General features: G+C 32.8%; 1 protein-coding gene across 1 annotated transcript; it reads left to right on the forward strand.

Moving 5' to 3' along the window:
- The first annotated feature begins 13,624 nt into the window (after nt 1-13,624).
- LOC130621395 (zinc metalloproteinase nas-15-like) lies at nt 13,625-16,698 on the forward strand. Its single transcript, XM_057436680.1, has 10 exons — nt 13,625-13,646; nt 13,719-13,799; nt 13,881-14,054; nt 14,296-14,340; nt 14,460-14,580; nt 14,905-15,008; nt 15,310-15,381; nt 15,602-15,686; nt 16,263-16,411; nt 16,592-16,698. The coding sequence occupies exons 1-10, from the start codon at nt 13,625-13,627 to the stop codon at nt 16,696-16,698; spliced, it is 960 nt and encodes a 319-aa protein (XP_057292663.1).
- Nucleotides 16,699-18,947: the final 2,249 nt, after the last annotated feature.

Raw genomic sequence — 18,947 nt, forward strand, 5'->3', positions numbered from 1 at the left:
CTAATTGGCACTAGATAAAAATTTCCATGATATGCATTAAAATTTTTGTGAAATCTGACAGCCAATTTTTTTTTTGATATGAAGCCAGAACAACCTCGTCCCTAGAGCTTTTCGGAGCCTATGATATTTCGTCAGAATACGTAAACCTAGAAGAGCCCTGGGGACGAAGTTGGTAACCAGAAAGTGAAAAAGAAGCACTAGTGAGGAGGGAGGAGATTGAGTTGAGAGGTGAAGATTAGACTTCTGGCTTTTACTTTAAGGGGCACTCTCAAGTAAAAAAAAAAAAGTTTTGGAAAAAATTGTTATTTTTTTTATAAGACAATACAATAGTATATCGAAATAAACCCTCTACAATCATTAAAAATCTTTATTTATACTTTTACCACGTCTGGAAACATCTTTAATTTCAAATAATTTCAAGGTTATTATAAATATAAGAATTATAAAATATATGATTAAATATCTCTGTTGTTATAGCTTTCTATGTATCTATATAATTCAACATTTGCACTGACTGCCTTAATAGGGAAAGAACTTCCTTATCTAAAATATCTGATAACATTGTTCTTGTGAGCTTTGAGATACCTATTTGATAAACAATTTTTTAAAACTGGTGAAAATTTAGAAGCTGATTGGTGGTAAGGAATATAAATCTTTAATTTTTTATCGCAGGTGTAATATAGACTGAATAAGTACAATTTAGCTGTCAAGTAAGCGCTAGCGGCTTTGGCATAGGCAACAAACCCTTAGGACGATGGATGGTGGGTGGTTTACTTCCTATTAATAGCTGCTTCTTAGAGCAACTTACAATTCTTAATGCAATCACATTGGGATATCTGTATTCAGCTTTAATTTTTTTAGTTGTTTTGACTTTATATGTTTTTTGCACAGATTATGGTGAATTTCCCAAGAACACATCATTGCTGTTATTTTGAATTGTAATGATGGCTATATATAAAAGTTTCTGGTGGAGACCTAATTGCTGTTGTCCTGTGTCATTCGATGGTAGTAAGTCGCTGCTATAATTTTTAACAATAATCAGATTATTCTTCGCGAAGACTTATTTTCGCGAATGACACGCGTGGTTGTTCGTGCAGACTTAATTTTACGAAAAAATCTAACTTCGCAAAATTTGCGAAAGTCAATCTCACGAATAACCTCTCATTTGCGAAGTTAATCTCACGAATAATCCCGTTAAGGTTTTTCTACACCCGTGTTGTTTAAAATCATCTTTTGTTTTGTTGGTGCTTGATATATTCTACAATTTGAAAGTAATTTCTTGCTTTCGACTTGCTCACGCACTCACTCGAAAAAACATTTAGCCGTAAAGATAACAAAGCAAATCCAAACTCTATTTTTAAACGTAAAATGCTCTTTCATATAAAACGTATCTTAATATGGGAAATAACATAGTGTTCATTGCCACTGCTACCCAGGAGACCCAGCGTAATTTTTCTTACCACCGGAAAATCGGAGTAGTTAAGGTGGGAAAAATTAGGCTGGGTTTTAACGATTTTTCTGCGGCCGCGCTTTTTGATTGGTTAATTCTATTGCTCTCTGCTCACGTGATTATTATCGGGGAAAGCCCTTTTTATCCCGAATATCCCAGCGAGTGGTTTCACTCACCCTAGCAAACATTAGTATTCTACAAAGTTTTTACCAGAGTCAGATTTGGCCAAGCTTGGTAAACAACTCACAGATAAAATAAAATGGTCTCCGAAGCGATTAGTCACATTCTTCAATTTAAACTCAGGGTTTCCGCTGAGTCATTCGTTCGTGTCTAAGCTTTTGTTTGAGAGAAACTCATTTTATCAACTCGAAGAAGAAAACTTAGTTAACTAGTACAGATGCTTTCTACAACTTCATCTTCAATATCTGCCAAATCTAATTTTGTGTTTAGTGACAGCCACTTGTATAAGTACGTTTAATAATTCCTTTGCAATGATAGATATGGAACTAATTTTTAGCTTTACTTGTTTTTCTCCCCAATCTTCAATCACACTTGTCTCTTCATCAATCATTTTAACATCAGAACGTTGATGGGAATTATAATTAAAAGGCATCTTCTGTTGCCTCCTAATATTTTTTGGTATCGCTGAATAAACCTGAGTCAACAACTACAAAGAATGTAATTTATTATTGACGATATTATTTCGGTTTGTCTGTTCAGTATTCATATTACTGTGGAAAGTTTATCATTTCTTGAACATGATAGTTTATGTTCGGCCCAATGATGGGAGAAGGATCTCCCGAAACGTCGCCTACTGAACTATCATGTTCAAAAAATGATAAACTTTCCACAGTAATGTAATTTATGCCTACCAATAATACCCAAGTCAAGGAATGGCTGTTTCCTCTTATCCAATCTTATCACCAGGTTCCACCAAAAATATACAATTATCGGTCCACAACCATTTCCTTTCTAAATAAGTCTTATTTCACCTCAAAGTCGAACACAAAACCACAATATATTCAAAATGACCCGGCTAACAATTCCAAAACCAGTTTAGTCTTTCCACAACCCGTCTGTCCTACAAATAACGCCGTGCAAGGTTTCTTCACAAACATTTTAATACAAAAGATTTGCAAATGCTTCACCCTTAATATTAACCTGTGCATCAATAAACAAGAACATATATCCTTTCAAGTTACCCTTCCTCAACAACCTTCTTTATCTGCAAAGTAACACTTCCCGAAACATTTTCCACCCTTCTACCACTTCCATGAAACTTAACATCTTCAGTAGTTCTAAAATCTATCCACTACGCAAACTAATTCGTGTAATAACCACCCATATCCATTCCTTCAAGCAACATTTCCTTTTGCACATTTTAAAATTGTTTCTGCACCTTATCTCACTAATGATAACTTCTAGGGCCTGAACTAAACAATTGATCGGTTGACCCTCCATAGTCACACTTATCTTATTAATCTTCGGATTGTAAAACGTCTCACTATCTCTCCCATACCCATCTTCATCCTCAAACAAAATTAATATACCTAAACGATCTAGATGGTGTATTACAACCGAAATTGCAAACACTATCATCCTTATTAACAGTTATTGTTCATGTATCATTGTAGCAGTATCAGCATAATTCATCCTAACCTCATTTGCCTCGTTATTAACAACATCATATTCCAAAGTTATCCCCTAAATTTTATATGAAGCACAATTCGTAAGTCAATCTCTCTAATAATCCAGATTGATGAAAGGGCATAGTACTCTTAAGCAACTCAAAATCTATTACAATACAGAACGTACCTCCAAATACCTTGCTAAGTTGATTCTCCTCATCATTTGTCTTCACAGCATATTTTGTACCCACCCTCAACTTTCGAAGATTTTCACTACAAATACCCTGACGAACCCTATCACCCCTCTGTCCACTAGTCATCCACAAATCCTCCCAACAACAGATCAACTTAACAAAATCGTCAATAGACACAAGTTCATGTGATTCTATCTTAATGACAACTTTCTTAACAATCGCTCTACCCAAATTATTAACAACGATCCCATCATTATCCTCGCTCGTAAGTTTAATATTAAACGAAAATCTCGACGTGCCTGAAACAACAACATCATTATTGGATAGATTTGGAAACCTAACCGTCGGAAGTTGGTATTGCTCAATCGTGCTCAGATTATTAGTCACTGATATATGCTGCTTCAAACCTTTAATTCCCCGCTGTCTTCTATAACTTCTCGAAGGTAGCAACTTATTTCCATACATTTTCTCTTTACCAAGATTTTTTTCAAAAATGTAAAACCACTTCAATAGGATAGTCCATGCTAGTTATATTTCCATATTCATCCATAATACTAACACCCAGGGAATGACCACTACAACCTCTTATACAAAATATTCTTAGGTTCCACATTAACAACGCTTCCATATCGAATCTCATGTATATAAATCCTTAAACCTAACTCCATTAACTAAATTATCACAACTATTCAACTCTTCCAATCTAAATGACAACGACCTAAGACCGTCAAACGTATCCAACCCCTCGACCATTTCCCCCAAATATTTCGGCATAACAACATCAAGCGTCAATACTAACATTTCCGCTTTGCTGAAAAAATATCAGTACTAATTCTTTACGCTGATTTTATATGATTTTTTTTTCTATCAAAATTTTAAGAATGTTAATAATTCTCTTGGTATACTTCGCGTAACAAACGTGTTCCACAATTTCGTTTCTCGCGCAAAGCCCAATTGCTTCGCAACCAAACATTTCTAAAATATCGCTACACCACAAGCAATAATATTTAAGAAATTGATTTGCTAAAACATATTTGTTTCTTTTTTGTGAGAATTAACTATAGTGCAGTATTGTTCGTTACGGCGGTGTATTATTCAGAAAACATATTTCATGGAGAAGGGGGTGACCAACAAAAAAAGGTGCTAATGTCCGACGCCGGGCCCCAGCCAGTATTTCTAAAAATATATAAAACATATAAATACACTTTAAATGTTTAAAAATATACTAATAACATAAAATTAATTTTATTTGTTTGGTTGGCGCGTAGCAAACGCACTAATATAGGATTGGATCCTACTCTTTTGCCTGGTCGTTGCGACCAGACAAAATGTTTATACGAGCATCTGATTCTGAAGTCTGGCCGCCTTGGGCTTTTTTTTTACCCTTTGGGCTACTTAAACTTATGACCCTTGCTTTGTCCGCTAACAGTAATGCGTTGGTTTGTTCTAGCCTGTATCTCACTCACTGCATAAAACAATTTGGTGTATGGAACAAGGGGCTTTTTATTTTTTTTAATATTATTGTTTGCGCACAGTTAATTTTGTAAGTACAGACTGTTTTTATTTAAACTGCGAATTAATTTTTAAACTTTCACGAAAACGTGTTCCGCTGAATACAATTGCAGGGCAAATTTCTTTAACTTTTATCCAACCCATATTTGTTGGAAAGTTATTTTATGAAAAGAACCAGCCGCGAATTTGGGTTTTTTTTAAGTGGTGCAAAATAACTTTGAGAAAATTAAATCAGCTGTTAGGGGGATCAACACAACTGGGGTGTGGGGGACCTTGTACACCAAACGAACGCCCTTTAACGTCTCACAGCAGTTAAAAAAAACTCCTGGGCTTGTTCATGTGGAGTTGGTAAAGTTGTTAATTTTACTTCAAATCCTTATTTTTATAATTTATTCACAACATAAACAATAGGTACCGTTGCGGTAAGTCACGATGGCATACTTTAGCACAACAAATTTTACATGGAACAAAGAAAAGTAGTTTACAAAATTGCGTGTCCGTGCTGCGACGCATGCTATGTTGGCCGAACAAGTCGACACTTACTTTGACCGTATGCGTGAACATCGACGCAAAAACTGTCTGTTTTGATGCTTGTAACTGTGAATTATAACGTAAATAACGATCAATAACATATCTTAAATTCTTAAAGTGCGGGTTAATAAACTGAAATAGTAAATACAGATGACGAATTTTCAATCAGAGCACTAGCTATTAAATTGTAATTGTAATGCACTAATAATGCACTATAATTGTAATTCTTTGTACCTCTAGTCTGAATTTATGTGAACTGTTTTTAACTGTACATCTGTTTAATTATAGTCTGATGATCATATTAATTTATTAAAATATAATTGCTAGAATAGTAGTTAATTGTTGCAATGTATGAAAAAACATGGGGCAGTAGCTACACACTCTTTCAAGTTAAGATGTTGAAATAGAATTGTAGGAAGCTGATTTATTTTGAAAACAACGAGCAGTCTTAAAACAAACTACAAAACTTCATCTCTACAACTACAAACTTTATAGTCAACTTATTTTAGATGTTTGATAACACAGACACAAAACAATATTAAGCAAAAATATTTAATGCGTAAAATAAACCTAGAAACATATTTTGTGAATGGGATGGCATCTGAAAATTATGATTTGCCCAGTGTAACTGCGTGTGATCTAAAAATATGATAAACTTTCCATGTGTGTAACTTTCTTAGCACAAGTTCCAGACTGTAAAAATAGTTTACCGATTGTTGTTGTGTGGTCAAAATTTATAATTTTCTTTAAAAAATCTTGCCAGTCTCCTTTAAAATGCATAGTCAATACAGATTATTTCATCAGATTGGCCTTAAAGAATCTCATTACAAGTTTAAAACCTATACCTTAAATAAATGATTGCTACAGACTATTTCTCTGATAATAATACGCTAACTGTGTCTGCTGTTTTTGACAAACAAATTAGATACGTGCTCTTTTCCTTCAAAATAACTGTGATCGTATGCCTTTTTTGTCACAAAAAGCCACGAATTTTTAACCTTGGCAGGCTGCTGAGGGGATTATTCCGTAATGCAGACATGGCAAAAACTGCAACTGACGCGTTTTAGGCCTGTTTACCTGATCTCCAAAAGCAAAACTTTAGCTTGCTAGCCGCAAAGTTTTATCAATGTGATTCTACTTAGCCATCTTGAAAAATAACTAAAAATCCACCTCAGCTCAAATCACACAATAATTTCATGTCTAGAATTGTACAGCCGCACAGTTTATTCACAACAAACTTGACAAGGTAGGTTATTATGACGAAGGAGACATGTTTTGTCATAAATCTTGGTACAAATGTTTGTTAGTACAATAGGAAAATTGGGAGAAAAATTTTTGTTGATCTTATTTGATACGGTGTAACATAATCTTTGAAATAAAAGACTGTTTAAAAGCATTTTGGTGTGTAAAACTACTTGATAGGAGCATAAGAAAAATAAAATGTGACTTCTGATAAGGATATATCAAGAAAACAAATTGGTTGTCCGATTTTTTTCAGAGCTCTTGTCAATCGTTGAGTCATCACGACAACAGACGTAACGTCATACCAAATTTTTTTTCTATAACTAATTAAAAAAGATAAAAAAATCTTGCTTGATTAATTTGTCAAGATTTCTAAGCATGTTATTCATAAAGTTGTTGTTTTAGGTGTTGACTTTCATTTACTGCTTTACGCCAGAAAAAATAAAAAGTATGAATAACTTCGCAACTTGAGAACGAGGTCAGGAGAACAGGAATTTGCTGTGTGGCCTCTTCAAACGTTATAAGCAACAATCTGGGACAAAATTGTGGAGAAAAATCGCAACTCTGCAATTCGGTTGGAAATCTGCCCCCTCACCCCATTTCAATTTTAAAGTCACACTGCAAACATGTGTCTAAAATTCAACATTGAATCGGGAATGAGCCTAGAAACTGGTCTATGGTATGCCAATACTTGCCTGGTACATTGGCATATACTTGGTAAAGATTTGTAACTGAGTTAAGTTGGTAAACACATATATGTGCGGTGTCTCGTTGCCTAGAATTGTAACTACTATGAGAGTGATCTATTTGTTAACAGATAAAAGTAAATTTCACTGCAGTTTTGGTTATTGCATGATTATTTTCTACGACAAACAAAAATTAATTTCAATGCTTTTATAAAAGAATACAATGTATGTTGGATATTATAGTCCTAAGTTATTTAAGCATATTAAATAAATTCTTAGTCAGGTTTTATAGTGATTAAACAAATTAAGCGATTATATCTGATATTTTAACAGGCGAATACTGAGGTAAGCAAAATTGGGAAACCTTTGTCCTATACCTTAAATTAAAGCCTTATAACGCAGCCAAACACCTAAGCTTTTTGTACAAGCTTCGATTACAAATTTTGCTCCTAAAAAGTTGGTTTTCATTTTATATGATGTCATTATAATCCACATCTCGAAACTAAAATATCTGTCTCTTTGTACGTCAAAACTTAACACGAAATAAAAAAAGAAGATTAAATGAAGAAGATGTTATTATTTGTTCGTGAAAATCCGTATTATTAATTATAGTGCAATGTCATTGCATATATGTGTAGAAGTGTCAACCCGAAATCTGTTTATGGTGTGCTTGACTAAAATAGTGGTCACCTTGTTACATTGGTTCCAACGTGTTGCAAAACATCCTCGCCTAAGATATCTTCCATAACATTGTTTAATGTTTCTTCCGTGCTGTCTCCAAACGCGCGTACTTTAAAATAAAAGGAAGATACAAATACAGGAAGTCCTTGCCATAATTTAAATTACAACTTATCGCTGTATTGCTTCTCGGCTTCGTCTATCACTAGCAGGGAAATTAAAACTTGTCAACTTAAAAGAAAAATAATCAATAAAATAAATGTCAGCTGTCACGTCATCCTTATGTCACTATGAGTTTCTTTAGATGAAAATTATTTTTAATCAACTATTGACGTCTTTTAGGAATACGATACAATTCTAAGTGTACAATTTAGAAATGAGTTTACCTTTAATCTATTGGAAACTATCTTTAAAATAGACAAAAAAGACATACATTGTGAAACAACCTCGTTCCCAGGGCATTTTGCCTTGGCCACTCCGTAATAACTGCTCAGGGGCCACAAGACCCTGGGGACGAGGTTGATTGTGAAAATCGTTGATACACATTTGAACACTAATATAACGTGTTCATTTGGCCATTATTAACTTTAGATAGTTTGTCGCCTCCTAACTTCAACAATCTGTTTCTTTTCCATACAACAGTTGGTCGACCATTCTTGCTGAAGAAGTATCTAGTTTAAAGCAGATAATACATCACCAATGCAAATTTTAAATGAATAGCGTATTTCCATAACCAAATTACTCTGAATTGGTCACGGATTTTACATGGTAAGAGATTCAAACATAATGCTCGTTCGATCGTACGGTTATCCAAAAGTATTATCATCAAGACTCTCATCGAAAGCGTACTCAAATCCTAAAAATGTTACCGCATTATAAACAAGCAGAAAATTACCATCATAATTTTCCATTATAATCTCAAATGAACCAATTATTTTTTTTTTTTGTTAATAATGATTTAGCAAAAATGTTTCTCTCTATTTAATATATTCTTTCATATCCAGAACGTAAGAAGTGTAGAAACTACATTAAACTACCTGATTTCACATTTTGAAGTTTAACATCAACGTATCCGTCACGATCTGGTCAAGAATGCTCGTGGTGAAAACCTGAAATAGAATAAAAAGATTATCAATATTGTAATACTAAATTTAGCATTAAAATTTATTAATTAATGCTAAAACCAGGGAGTTTTTTAATTGATATCGCCATTGCAATTGCACCTAAAATCTCAGTGTTAACCCCCGTCGAAGTAAACGTCATTACTTCATACCAACAGGTGGGTAAAGATGCATGAAATATGGCAATGCAGGGACTATGTACGATAGAGATCTATTGTGGAATTTCTCACGGTCTAACACCTAGCTTATTACAAATGTTATAACGTTTAGTGTAGACAATATTGACTAAAAATTACCCATAATCACTCTTCGGCCATAAATGAACTGCAGGTACATTATCACGTTTCATTTCTCCGCTACATATTGCTTTTTCCCAAGATCCTGGCACAACAATGTTTCCTTCGAAGTTAATGCTTTTTGCTATACGAATATAAAAGAAAGTGCAATGATATCTAATTGCATGTGTCCTATTAAATTATTTTGACTAAATTCATGCTGAAATTTACCTTGTTGATTTTTAATATTTTAACGAAAACAGATGCTCCATGACAGCTTAAGACATCTCCAACCATCAAGGGAAATGCTAAAAGTAAAAAGACTAAATTAGATGACCAACCATTTTGATAACTTTCTACCCTACAAGAACTACCCTACAATTGTGAACTTACCTGAAAAATTACTATTCATGTTGATGATTCTTTACTTCAATAACACTTATCTCGTTTGGTGCAATATTTATACTCCCCGTAAAAAAGCAAACGTGCTTTTCTTAATAATAATATTCTGTTTATCAACTGGTTCTCTCGTTGCTGTTAATATAAAAGCTATTCTTATCGAACAGTATCTGCTTCTTCTTCTCCTTTTGTCGCTGGCGTTCATGATGCACCCAAAAAGGCGATCGCAGAAGAACATGACATATTATTCATTTGCTTTCTTTACAAAGTAATTGATAGATTTCTTAAAAATATATACAATAATTTAGTATACGTGCTCAATTTTGTCATTATTCCATCTCAGCAACAATTCATTTTCGGAAGGAAATTCCCATTTCTAATACTCGCGGCTTGGTATTGAATAATTATTGAATGCAGATTAATATAATTACTTAATTGAGAACGTACCTTCAAACACGTTTACAAATCAAAGAGAGTAAGTACGTGAATGAAAATAACAAAATATTGCATTAAAGTTTCATATTTTAATAAATGAGTACAAAGATAAATTGATGGTTCTTTGAACAAATGAAATATATCTCACTTAATGCAATACAGGTGATCAAATATATTTTCAATAACCGCTTAGCTGGTCTGCGAGAAACCAAGTGTACGTTTGGTAACTTGACATTTTGAGGCCAGAAATCTTAAAAAAAGGATATTGTCATCCTAGTACTGCTATCGCTATAGAGTGTTTCTGATAACTTTTTTGGGTGGGAAAAGGTGTAAATTGACTAAAGAAGAAATGGAGGGTGATCAATAACAGTTTTAAAAGCGCATAAAACACTGCTCTACACTACTAACAATATTCAACTTTTATTAATTGTCCGAAGAACAATGGCTATTAGGGTAAAAGAAAAGTGTCTCCTATTCAAAAGCTTCTACCTCACTAAAGTTTCCTATGCAATCAGGTCGCTTGTGACAAAGGTCTGCTAAACCAAATTGTGTACTGTAACAAAGTGCCCCTACGAAAATGTGTCAGCGTTGAAACAGAATAGCGTTCTCTAAAAATACGTTTTACTTTTATATATGTTGTTTTTTTACTAACCTATCATTTGATTAGTCTTTTGAACATCCGCAATAGGTTTGTACACATGCGCAATAGCTTTGTACACATGCGCCATAGCTTTGTACACCAAATTCGTGTTTACATGAATATTTTGAGAGTGAAATGAAATTTTATCTCAGTCTTAAAAACTGAAATGAGTTTGATTTCGCTGGAAATTATGTAGACCTTATAGAGACAACAAAAAAGACAGACATGAAATTTTTATTTTGCGATTGAAATGAAATTTCATGATTGCCTTAATAGATGTAATTATCAGCAATATATCACGCACAAAGGTTGACGAGATACTTTTTACTAAATGTGAAGACAAGTATATTACTAGAACCCACTCCCCCTATTTTTTGGAAACTGCCCTGCCTTATACATTCCCTGCTAATCGTCAAGTTAAAATAAAATAATATTAAACAAAAATAAACATATATAGAGAGCTGAATTTTAAAAATAATAGTGAAAAATCACCGTCGATAGGTTTAAGGTGGTTTCATCCTAACCACAAACATATTTCAACTACCGTTAATTTATATGTAGCGTATCCCTATATTATGCCTTATATAGGTATTTTGGTATACGGTTATATACATTTACTTTGTAAATAGCTGCGGTTATTTAGCTACAACTTATATGTGATTTTTATGAGGTACATATTAATGATTAGGGCAGTGAAGTCCTAATATGCGCAGCTTTCCAGGGGTAAAACAACAATCACGGGAGATGATATGCTTTAATTGCATACGGCAGAATTATAAAAAAAAACGTTTAAAAATAAAAAGAAAATTTAATAAAACTAAGAAAAAGAGTTTTATTTTTAAAAGTTATAAGAAAACAAAGTTAAATGTATAAATAGTAACCCCATGTTTTGTGTTTTTTTCAAATTGGTAAATTTTAGCGTAGCGCCACGCTTTGGAGACACAATGCGTGAACAGTAAGAAAGTGAGCCGTGATTTTAGTACCGTGAACTCACATAGTCACTCACACAAGCGTATTATTATATAGACTAGTCGATAAAGCCGTTGGTGAAATTCACTTAAACAGAAGAACAATGAAAAATAGGTTGTTTTAGATTTTTTGCTGATGTCAGCAGTGCAGATACAAGAAAAAAATCGACAAAATTTAGTTTATCCGTTGCCTGTGTAATGTGTAGAGGCTAAAACGGTGATCAAAATAATATATAGGACCATGCGCTTTTACAGAACGGTAGGTTTTTTGCTGACACCAGCAAAGTCCCTAAAAACACACATTTTTTTTTTAATTTGCATACCTGTTGCCTTCATCGTATAGATCTTGAAATTCATTAATTTAAATTAAGATACTGCCATTAAAGTAGTGATAACGCCGTAACGTCAGAAAAAAAGTAACATTTGAGACATAAAGTTATCGGCTACATTAAAGGAAAATAAACACATCCACTTTGCCTGTTACAGACACACAGACACACACAGTCTCCGTATTATTATAACAGATAAGAAAACGTCAAAGTTGACATTGGTTCATTTTGTTTCATCAATTTTACTAATTAGAAAGAATCCACTTCAAGACTCTATGTATTTCAATGTAAAAGTAGATATGGATATCGGTTAAAAGCATTTTTTTCGAGATATAGCACTTTAAAATAAGCATACACACATGTGAAACTAAAATTATGCTATTTAGATTAATACTCTACATTTAGAAGGAAAATCTACAGTTCCATCGCTATAAAATACAAAAAACCAACGAAAAAAATAATCAAATAAATGTTAAACGTATCCTTTTGATTTGTCATACAATCGTACTTCAATTTGCATAAATTTTGAATTCTTGACCTATTTTAATCGAGTTGTAGAATTGAAAAATAAAATACTCTTAAAGATTGCGCTGTTAAATCACATTAGAGTGAGCTCTAATCAGGCGAAGGTATAGGAGCGTCGTGTTTCTCCAAGATTTAAACAAATTAGATGGAAAAGCTTTACTCAAAGGACAAAGTAGCATTATCTAAATATCATCGCAAAATTAAATTATATAAGTCATATAAATACATTAAATAATACATAAAATACCAATTATATCAACGAATCTTTCTATTTTCCTGTTGATTTGTGTCAACGGAAATTCCTCTCTATATGACATGCCACGTATGTATCAGTCCACAATATGATTTCATAATATGTTAATATATTATAACAGATCAATTCATGATTATCATTATTTCTTCTACTATTTTAACAACACGCACGTTTCACTTTTTATCTTTTATGCCACTACAACAGAATAATTATTTTGTACCATAGAAAATGTAAACATTCTAGCTCATAGCAAGACTTTATAATGTATTGACATAATCCATCGAATTATGCTGCTGTAACTAATTGTGTTGCTATATATTCATACGCCTTTAGTCACGTTTTAAGGATATCCCTTCGTCCTGTATATAATGTGTAAAACGACAGTTAAAGTACTATTTTGGGTAAGAATTTCTAACTGCTTTATCATAATTTCTATTTACATTTGGTTTGATTCAATGCTTTATCAAAGAGACAATAAAATTTCACAATACAAACAAACAATTTCTACATTATCTTTGGAAGCTGGTCAGGGTGGGCGATTAATTATTACACGCATGCGAAACAATAATGAAAGAGTAGGCTTTACTGTATTGCAAGATGATGCCCAAAGCATCTTCACTACAGGTAATTAAATATATGTCAATTTAAATAGCGTTGCATACTGATTTAATTGTTTAGGTGGACACACCTTTTAAGTTAAAAAATAGTATAAATACGGATAGCTCAACCATAGTTTTCAAAAGTGAAATATATTTAACATGTCGTTTAAATACTTATCAGGTAAGTTCACTAAAATGTCGAAAATAATTTCAATGACAATGCAAATACCCTAAATTTTCCATAATTCCTAAGGATGTTTGTGGCTGTTGGGACTTGCTTTGGGATGTCATGGACAAGCTATTATGGATACAATATTGAGCGTCAATGAAGCTGGTAATATATCATTTCTTACTAAATGTAAATTATATTGACTGTTTTCAACATCTAATAGCACTTTGTTTTATATTTTGATAGCTGGACTTAATTTGAAAGAGGGTGATATTGCTATTCGGCCAACTACTTTGGGCAGGAGAGAAGTTCATGGGAAATTCAAGCGCAATATGGTGTCAGGGAGTAATTTATGGCCAAAAGGCGATAACGGACGTGTGAGAGTTCCGGTTAAACTTAGATCGGGATCGCAAACACTAAGTAAGACTTTTAATTACATATATATACACATTTGAATTCGACTGATTGAAATTTTCAGGAGATGGGACAAAAAATGGAACATTCAGCTACACAGACTCACGAAGAAAGTCATTTCTTATTGTTTTTGACAATTTGCAGCTTTGATCAGATCAATGCAGAAATACCAAAAAAACATGTACTTAATAAACAAAACCTTTAAAACAACAAGTAAAATGCTGAAAAAGTCAATTTAAAATAGCAGATTATTGGAGACAACAGAGACCAAGGCGAAATGCTTTGTCGATAGGTAAAAAAATGATGACAGGTCATTTTCGTGATAATCATATCTATCAAAATATCATGCAAATTCGCATTAACCTTTTTGATTTAAAATTATCGTGATTTTGCTAAAATTTTCTTTTTCAGGTCTAGCAATGCAAAGAAAAATTACTAATGTTGCAAGTATTTTTTCAAATTTTTCTTGCATTGACTTTGTGTACAAAACTGACGCTGATGACAAATATATTGAATTTTACAAAGGAGACGGGTGAGTACAAATTCTTTTCGTATCATTGTTAAAGAAAAGCTACGTGTATAGCTACAGATATTCCTTGACACACATACTGTCAAGTGGAGAGAAAGTTACCACCCATGATTAAACCGTATTTAATTATAAACAGCTTGTGAATGCAACAATCATTCTCATATAAGTACAAAGATAATTCTTTGCATCACAGGTCTTGTTCTGAATGAGAAATTGGTAACCACTCGGTGACAGTCACAAACTGATTCTTGTACAATTGCAGGGATAAAGAATGTTTCAAGTATACTATAATAATAATAATAATTTTGATATCATTTCTTCATATAGATGTCACGCCAATGTTAAAATGTACGATAATGGAAAAGAGATAAGTTTGGGAGCTGGTTGTGGTTCTGCGAAAACTATTGCACATGAACTTTATCATGCTTTAGGTAAAAATAATTTTTACACTGTCAATTTCATTTTTTTAAAAGCGCACTTGCTGTCAAAAGTGAGGTAAAGTATTAAGTGTTTATCGTACATCATCTTTCTTATTTATTTTTTATTTCAAAATGAAGAAATTCGTCTGTTCGGGAATTATAATATAACGTAGTCGTTAACCCGTGAAAAAATCCACGGAGTCTACCGTCTTTTATATATCGCATTTCGTGTTAACATAACATACCTATTGCTTGTTTCTCTTCACTATGTAAACATAACAGATTATTTGTAATTGTTTTAAATTTATTTTAGGATTTTATCACGAGCAAAGTCGACCAGATCGTGACAATTATCTCACTATTAAGCTGCAAAACGTCAAAGCAGGCAAGATTTGTTTTTGTGCTTTTAAAAATTTGTAATGATCTTTCAAAAAGCATTAAAAAAAATTAAAAAAAGATTTAATATACTTCGTTCCTTTCATTATGTGTTGCTTGTTGTTAGCTATGTTTTCTATATTTAATTTAAAATTTTTATCTAACTTTTGGATACTAACAATATCCGTAAAAAGTAAGGGAATTATAAGTTCTAAATTGCAACATTTTAGGTAAGGAACACAACTTTGATAGACAGTTGACCACAGATACTCATGGATATGATTATGATCGAAAGAGTATTATGCATTACGGAAAGTAAGAACACTTTTTACTTATTTGCTGCATATACCGCCAGAGATTTTTAAAAACATTTTAGACGATCATATCAAAAAACAAACGAGTTTTTACCGCTAGAAAAATAATCTATAATTTATGCAGAAATAACAATGCAACGGTTACTTTTATAATTTACGCGCGAGATTTCAAAAATTTTGTTTACAAAATTGAATTTATAAACAATTCGGCAACCAGCAGATCGACAACGGATGGTTTTAATAGAAACTACTGAGATGCATCTCTTTCTCTCTTTAAACCTCCTTGGTACGAAACACCTTTACAACATGCAGTTATTCTTTACAGTTTACTATATAGTTGTCTTGAACGTCAACAGGTGATAGGATTCTAGTCAAAAACAATTTTAGTCACAAAGTTTCAAAACAATTGAGCAAGTGATTCAGAATTTATTAAAATTTGGATATGTTTAACAAATTTTATTCATTAACTGACATTCAAATGAAATTGCATTATGTTCTTTTATACCTCCATGGGGACATCGATTTAAACATAAAAGTAAGAAACGAAAGAATATGTTTTCTTGTTCCTTTAAAATAGGTACTCCTTCAGTAAAAACTTATTACCAACTATAGTATGGACAGCAAATACCTTGAAGACATTGGGTGGTAACAAATTAACCAAAGGAGATATTGGAAAGCTGAATACATTATATGACTGTCCAGCCACATTTCAGAGATATCCAGAAGGTATGACTTTTTTTGTGAAATCTCTATCTAATTATTTTTTAATGAAAGCTGTGTTTTTATAATTTTTTCTCATAAGTAGCTAGCTAGTTAGCTTGTGTAGCTCAATTACCCTAATAATATTGCATATATGTCTACACAGTGTTTATCACTTATGAGAATCATTGTTTTACTGAATTATAGTTCGTACATTGGAGGACAGTATGGAAGAATTGGATGCAACCGATAATATTATGGAGAACATTTTGGATGAAAGCGTTTTGAAAGATATTGGCAAAGAACATCAGTAAATGCAAGCTTTAAAATTAAATGCACTCTGCACATTGATTTTTTATTTAACACCAAACATGTAATCAAAAATTCAGTTAGAAACATAAATGCAAGAACTTCACAAGTTATTACTTAAATTTAAAGTTAAAAAATTGTATTTTATTTTTTTCCATAACGTCAGAACGTAGCCAGCCAATTTTAAACCATGCGTTTGGAATGAAACTTCAGCTGCATTATTGAATTGAAAGCTGATGATCTAGTGACCAATAATTTTTTCGAATAAATAATTTGTGGAGAAAATCTGTTAAGTTTTCGCGGGAATAATAACTAAATAAATAACAAATATATACCAACTATTCTTTACAGGGCTTGACAGGATGAACATTGTGAGTGTATAACTTTCTTGGATTTCTTTAACTGACGCAAATTTACTCGAAAATTTGTAACTTTTGTATTTGAAATTTGATGTAAACTTCTTATTTCCTTTTTGAGCGGGAATAAATAAAGAAATGTGAAAAAGCTACATATATAAATTCTATCAATGAAAATAGCACACTTGAGACACGAACATAAAACACAAGTTAATTACGCAATACACCATAAAAGAACAATAAAACATGCACGTAACAAACATATTGAATACGAAACGAACGTATAGTATCATATAACACGAAATCAACACAAATCCAGTGTTAACTGCACATTGCCCCCAGACAAATGAAAAATTTTGATTGATAATTGATATCGATAATCAATATTTTGAGATTTGTCTTAATTAATATAATTTAACATCGCTTTTGCTTTCAACGCAGCTTCATGCAATTCAGTTTGTATGTCTAATTCGTCAACGTGATGAATAACGGTAATTTCTCTGACAGCTCGTCTTGTTACTCGATTAGTCGATTCGCTTGAGTTTCGATATCTAACAACAGCAGTTCTTATACGACCATCGTTTCCAAATTCAACATCAACTATGAAACCATACATACATTGTCCTGACAAATTTTCTGCTTTTAGGAATAGGACAATGTCGCCAATTTTGATATTAAGATCATTTCGAAACCATTTTGGTTGTTTCATTAGTTTAGGTACATAGGTTATTAACCAACATTCGAACCATGCATTGAATATCCTACGGTTTTGATCAATAATTTTCCAAGGCTTAACAGTTGAGGCAATAGGACCAACTGGTGACCTGTCATTGTTGCGGCCGAGGGTGTTATTAGATCAGCATTTTTAAAATCAGCTGTGACATCTCCAACAGCTAATGGGAGATCATTAATACAATTGGCTATTTCTGTACCAAGAGTCTCCCACTGTGGTATAGAAAGTCTCTCGTTTGAGATTTTATTATAGATTCTTTAACTTGTTTAATTTTTCTTTCTACTTTACCATGCATAAAGTGTCCCCCAACAGGGCATGTCTCGAATTTAATTCCCATTTCTTTGTGAAGTCTACCCTTTAAATCCATAAACGTGATTTTCATGTTTTTGCATCCACTCACTAATTGGCTTCCTTCGTCTGGTAAAAGAATTTTTGGATATCCAACCTCACATGAAAACGGGATAAACGCTTGAATGAAACCTGAGGTGCTGTAATCTTCCATGACTTTTATGTTTATGGTTGATGTTGTGGTACAACAAAACACCAAGTACCAAATGTTTACAGTGGTTCTCTTGTTGTGTGGGGAATATGACAAGAATGGGCCAGCTAGATCGACTTGACACACGTAAAACGCAGGAGCGATGTTGAGATTGTGATTGGAGATCGGTCCCATAGCAACTTCGATAGTACGTTTCAATAGATATCGAAATCTTTCACAATTTTTTCTGATAACTTTTACTTGTCCTCTACCTTCGATTATATGCACTTGCTTCATGACGTATCGATGAACGGTTTCGATACCGGAATGCTTAGCAACAGGGTGGTACCAACGAACCTCATTGATTATACTATAAGCAATAGGTGAATACTTATCAACAATTGGTACAAAAAATGTGGAACTTGTCAAATCTAACATAACATCCGTCATAGTGCTCGTATTAGTGAACTTCTGATTTGGTAGAATACGTCCTGTATAATACAGTATGTTGTTGTTTTCTTTTGATATTATAGCATAAGCATCTTTTCTTGTGAATTTCTTAACTTCAGCAGTTGCTTTTTTCCAAAAGTACTCTCTGGCAGCCTTCAAGTCATCACTGGAGAAGATAATTGTTTCCACTTGAGAGATGGACTTATTTGATTTTGTAATAAAACATTTATTTTTACA

Source organism: Hydractinia symbiolongicarpus, chromosome 12 (assembly GCF_029227915.1).
Source record: "Hydractinia symbiolongicarpus strain clone_291-10 chromosome 12, HSymV2.1, whole genome shotgun sequence".
NCBI classification, from domain to species: Eukaryota; Metazoa; Cnidaria; class Hydrozoa; order Anthoathecata; family Hydractiniidae; genus Hydractinia; species Hydractinia symbiolongicarpus.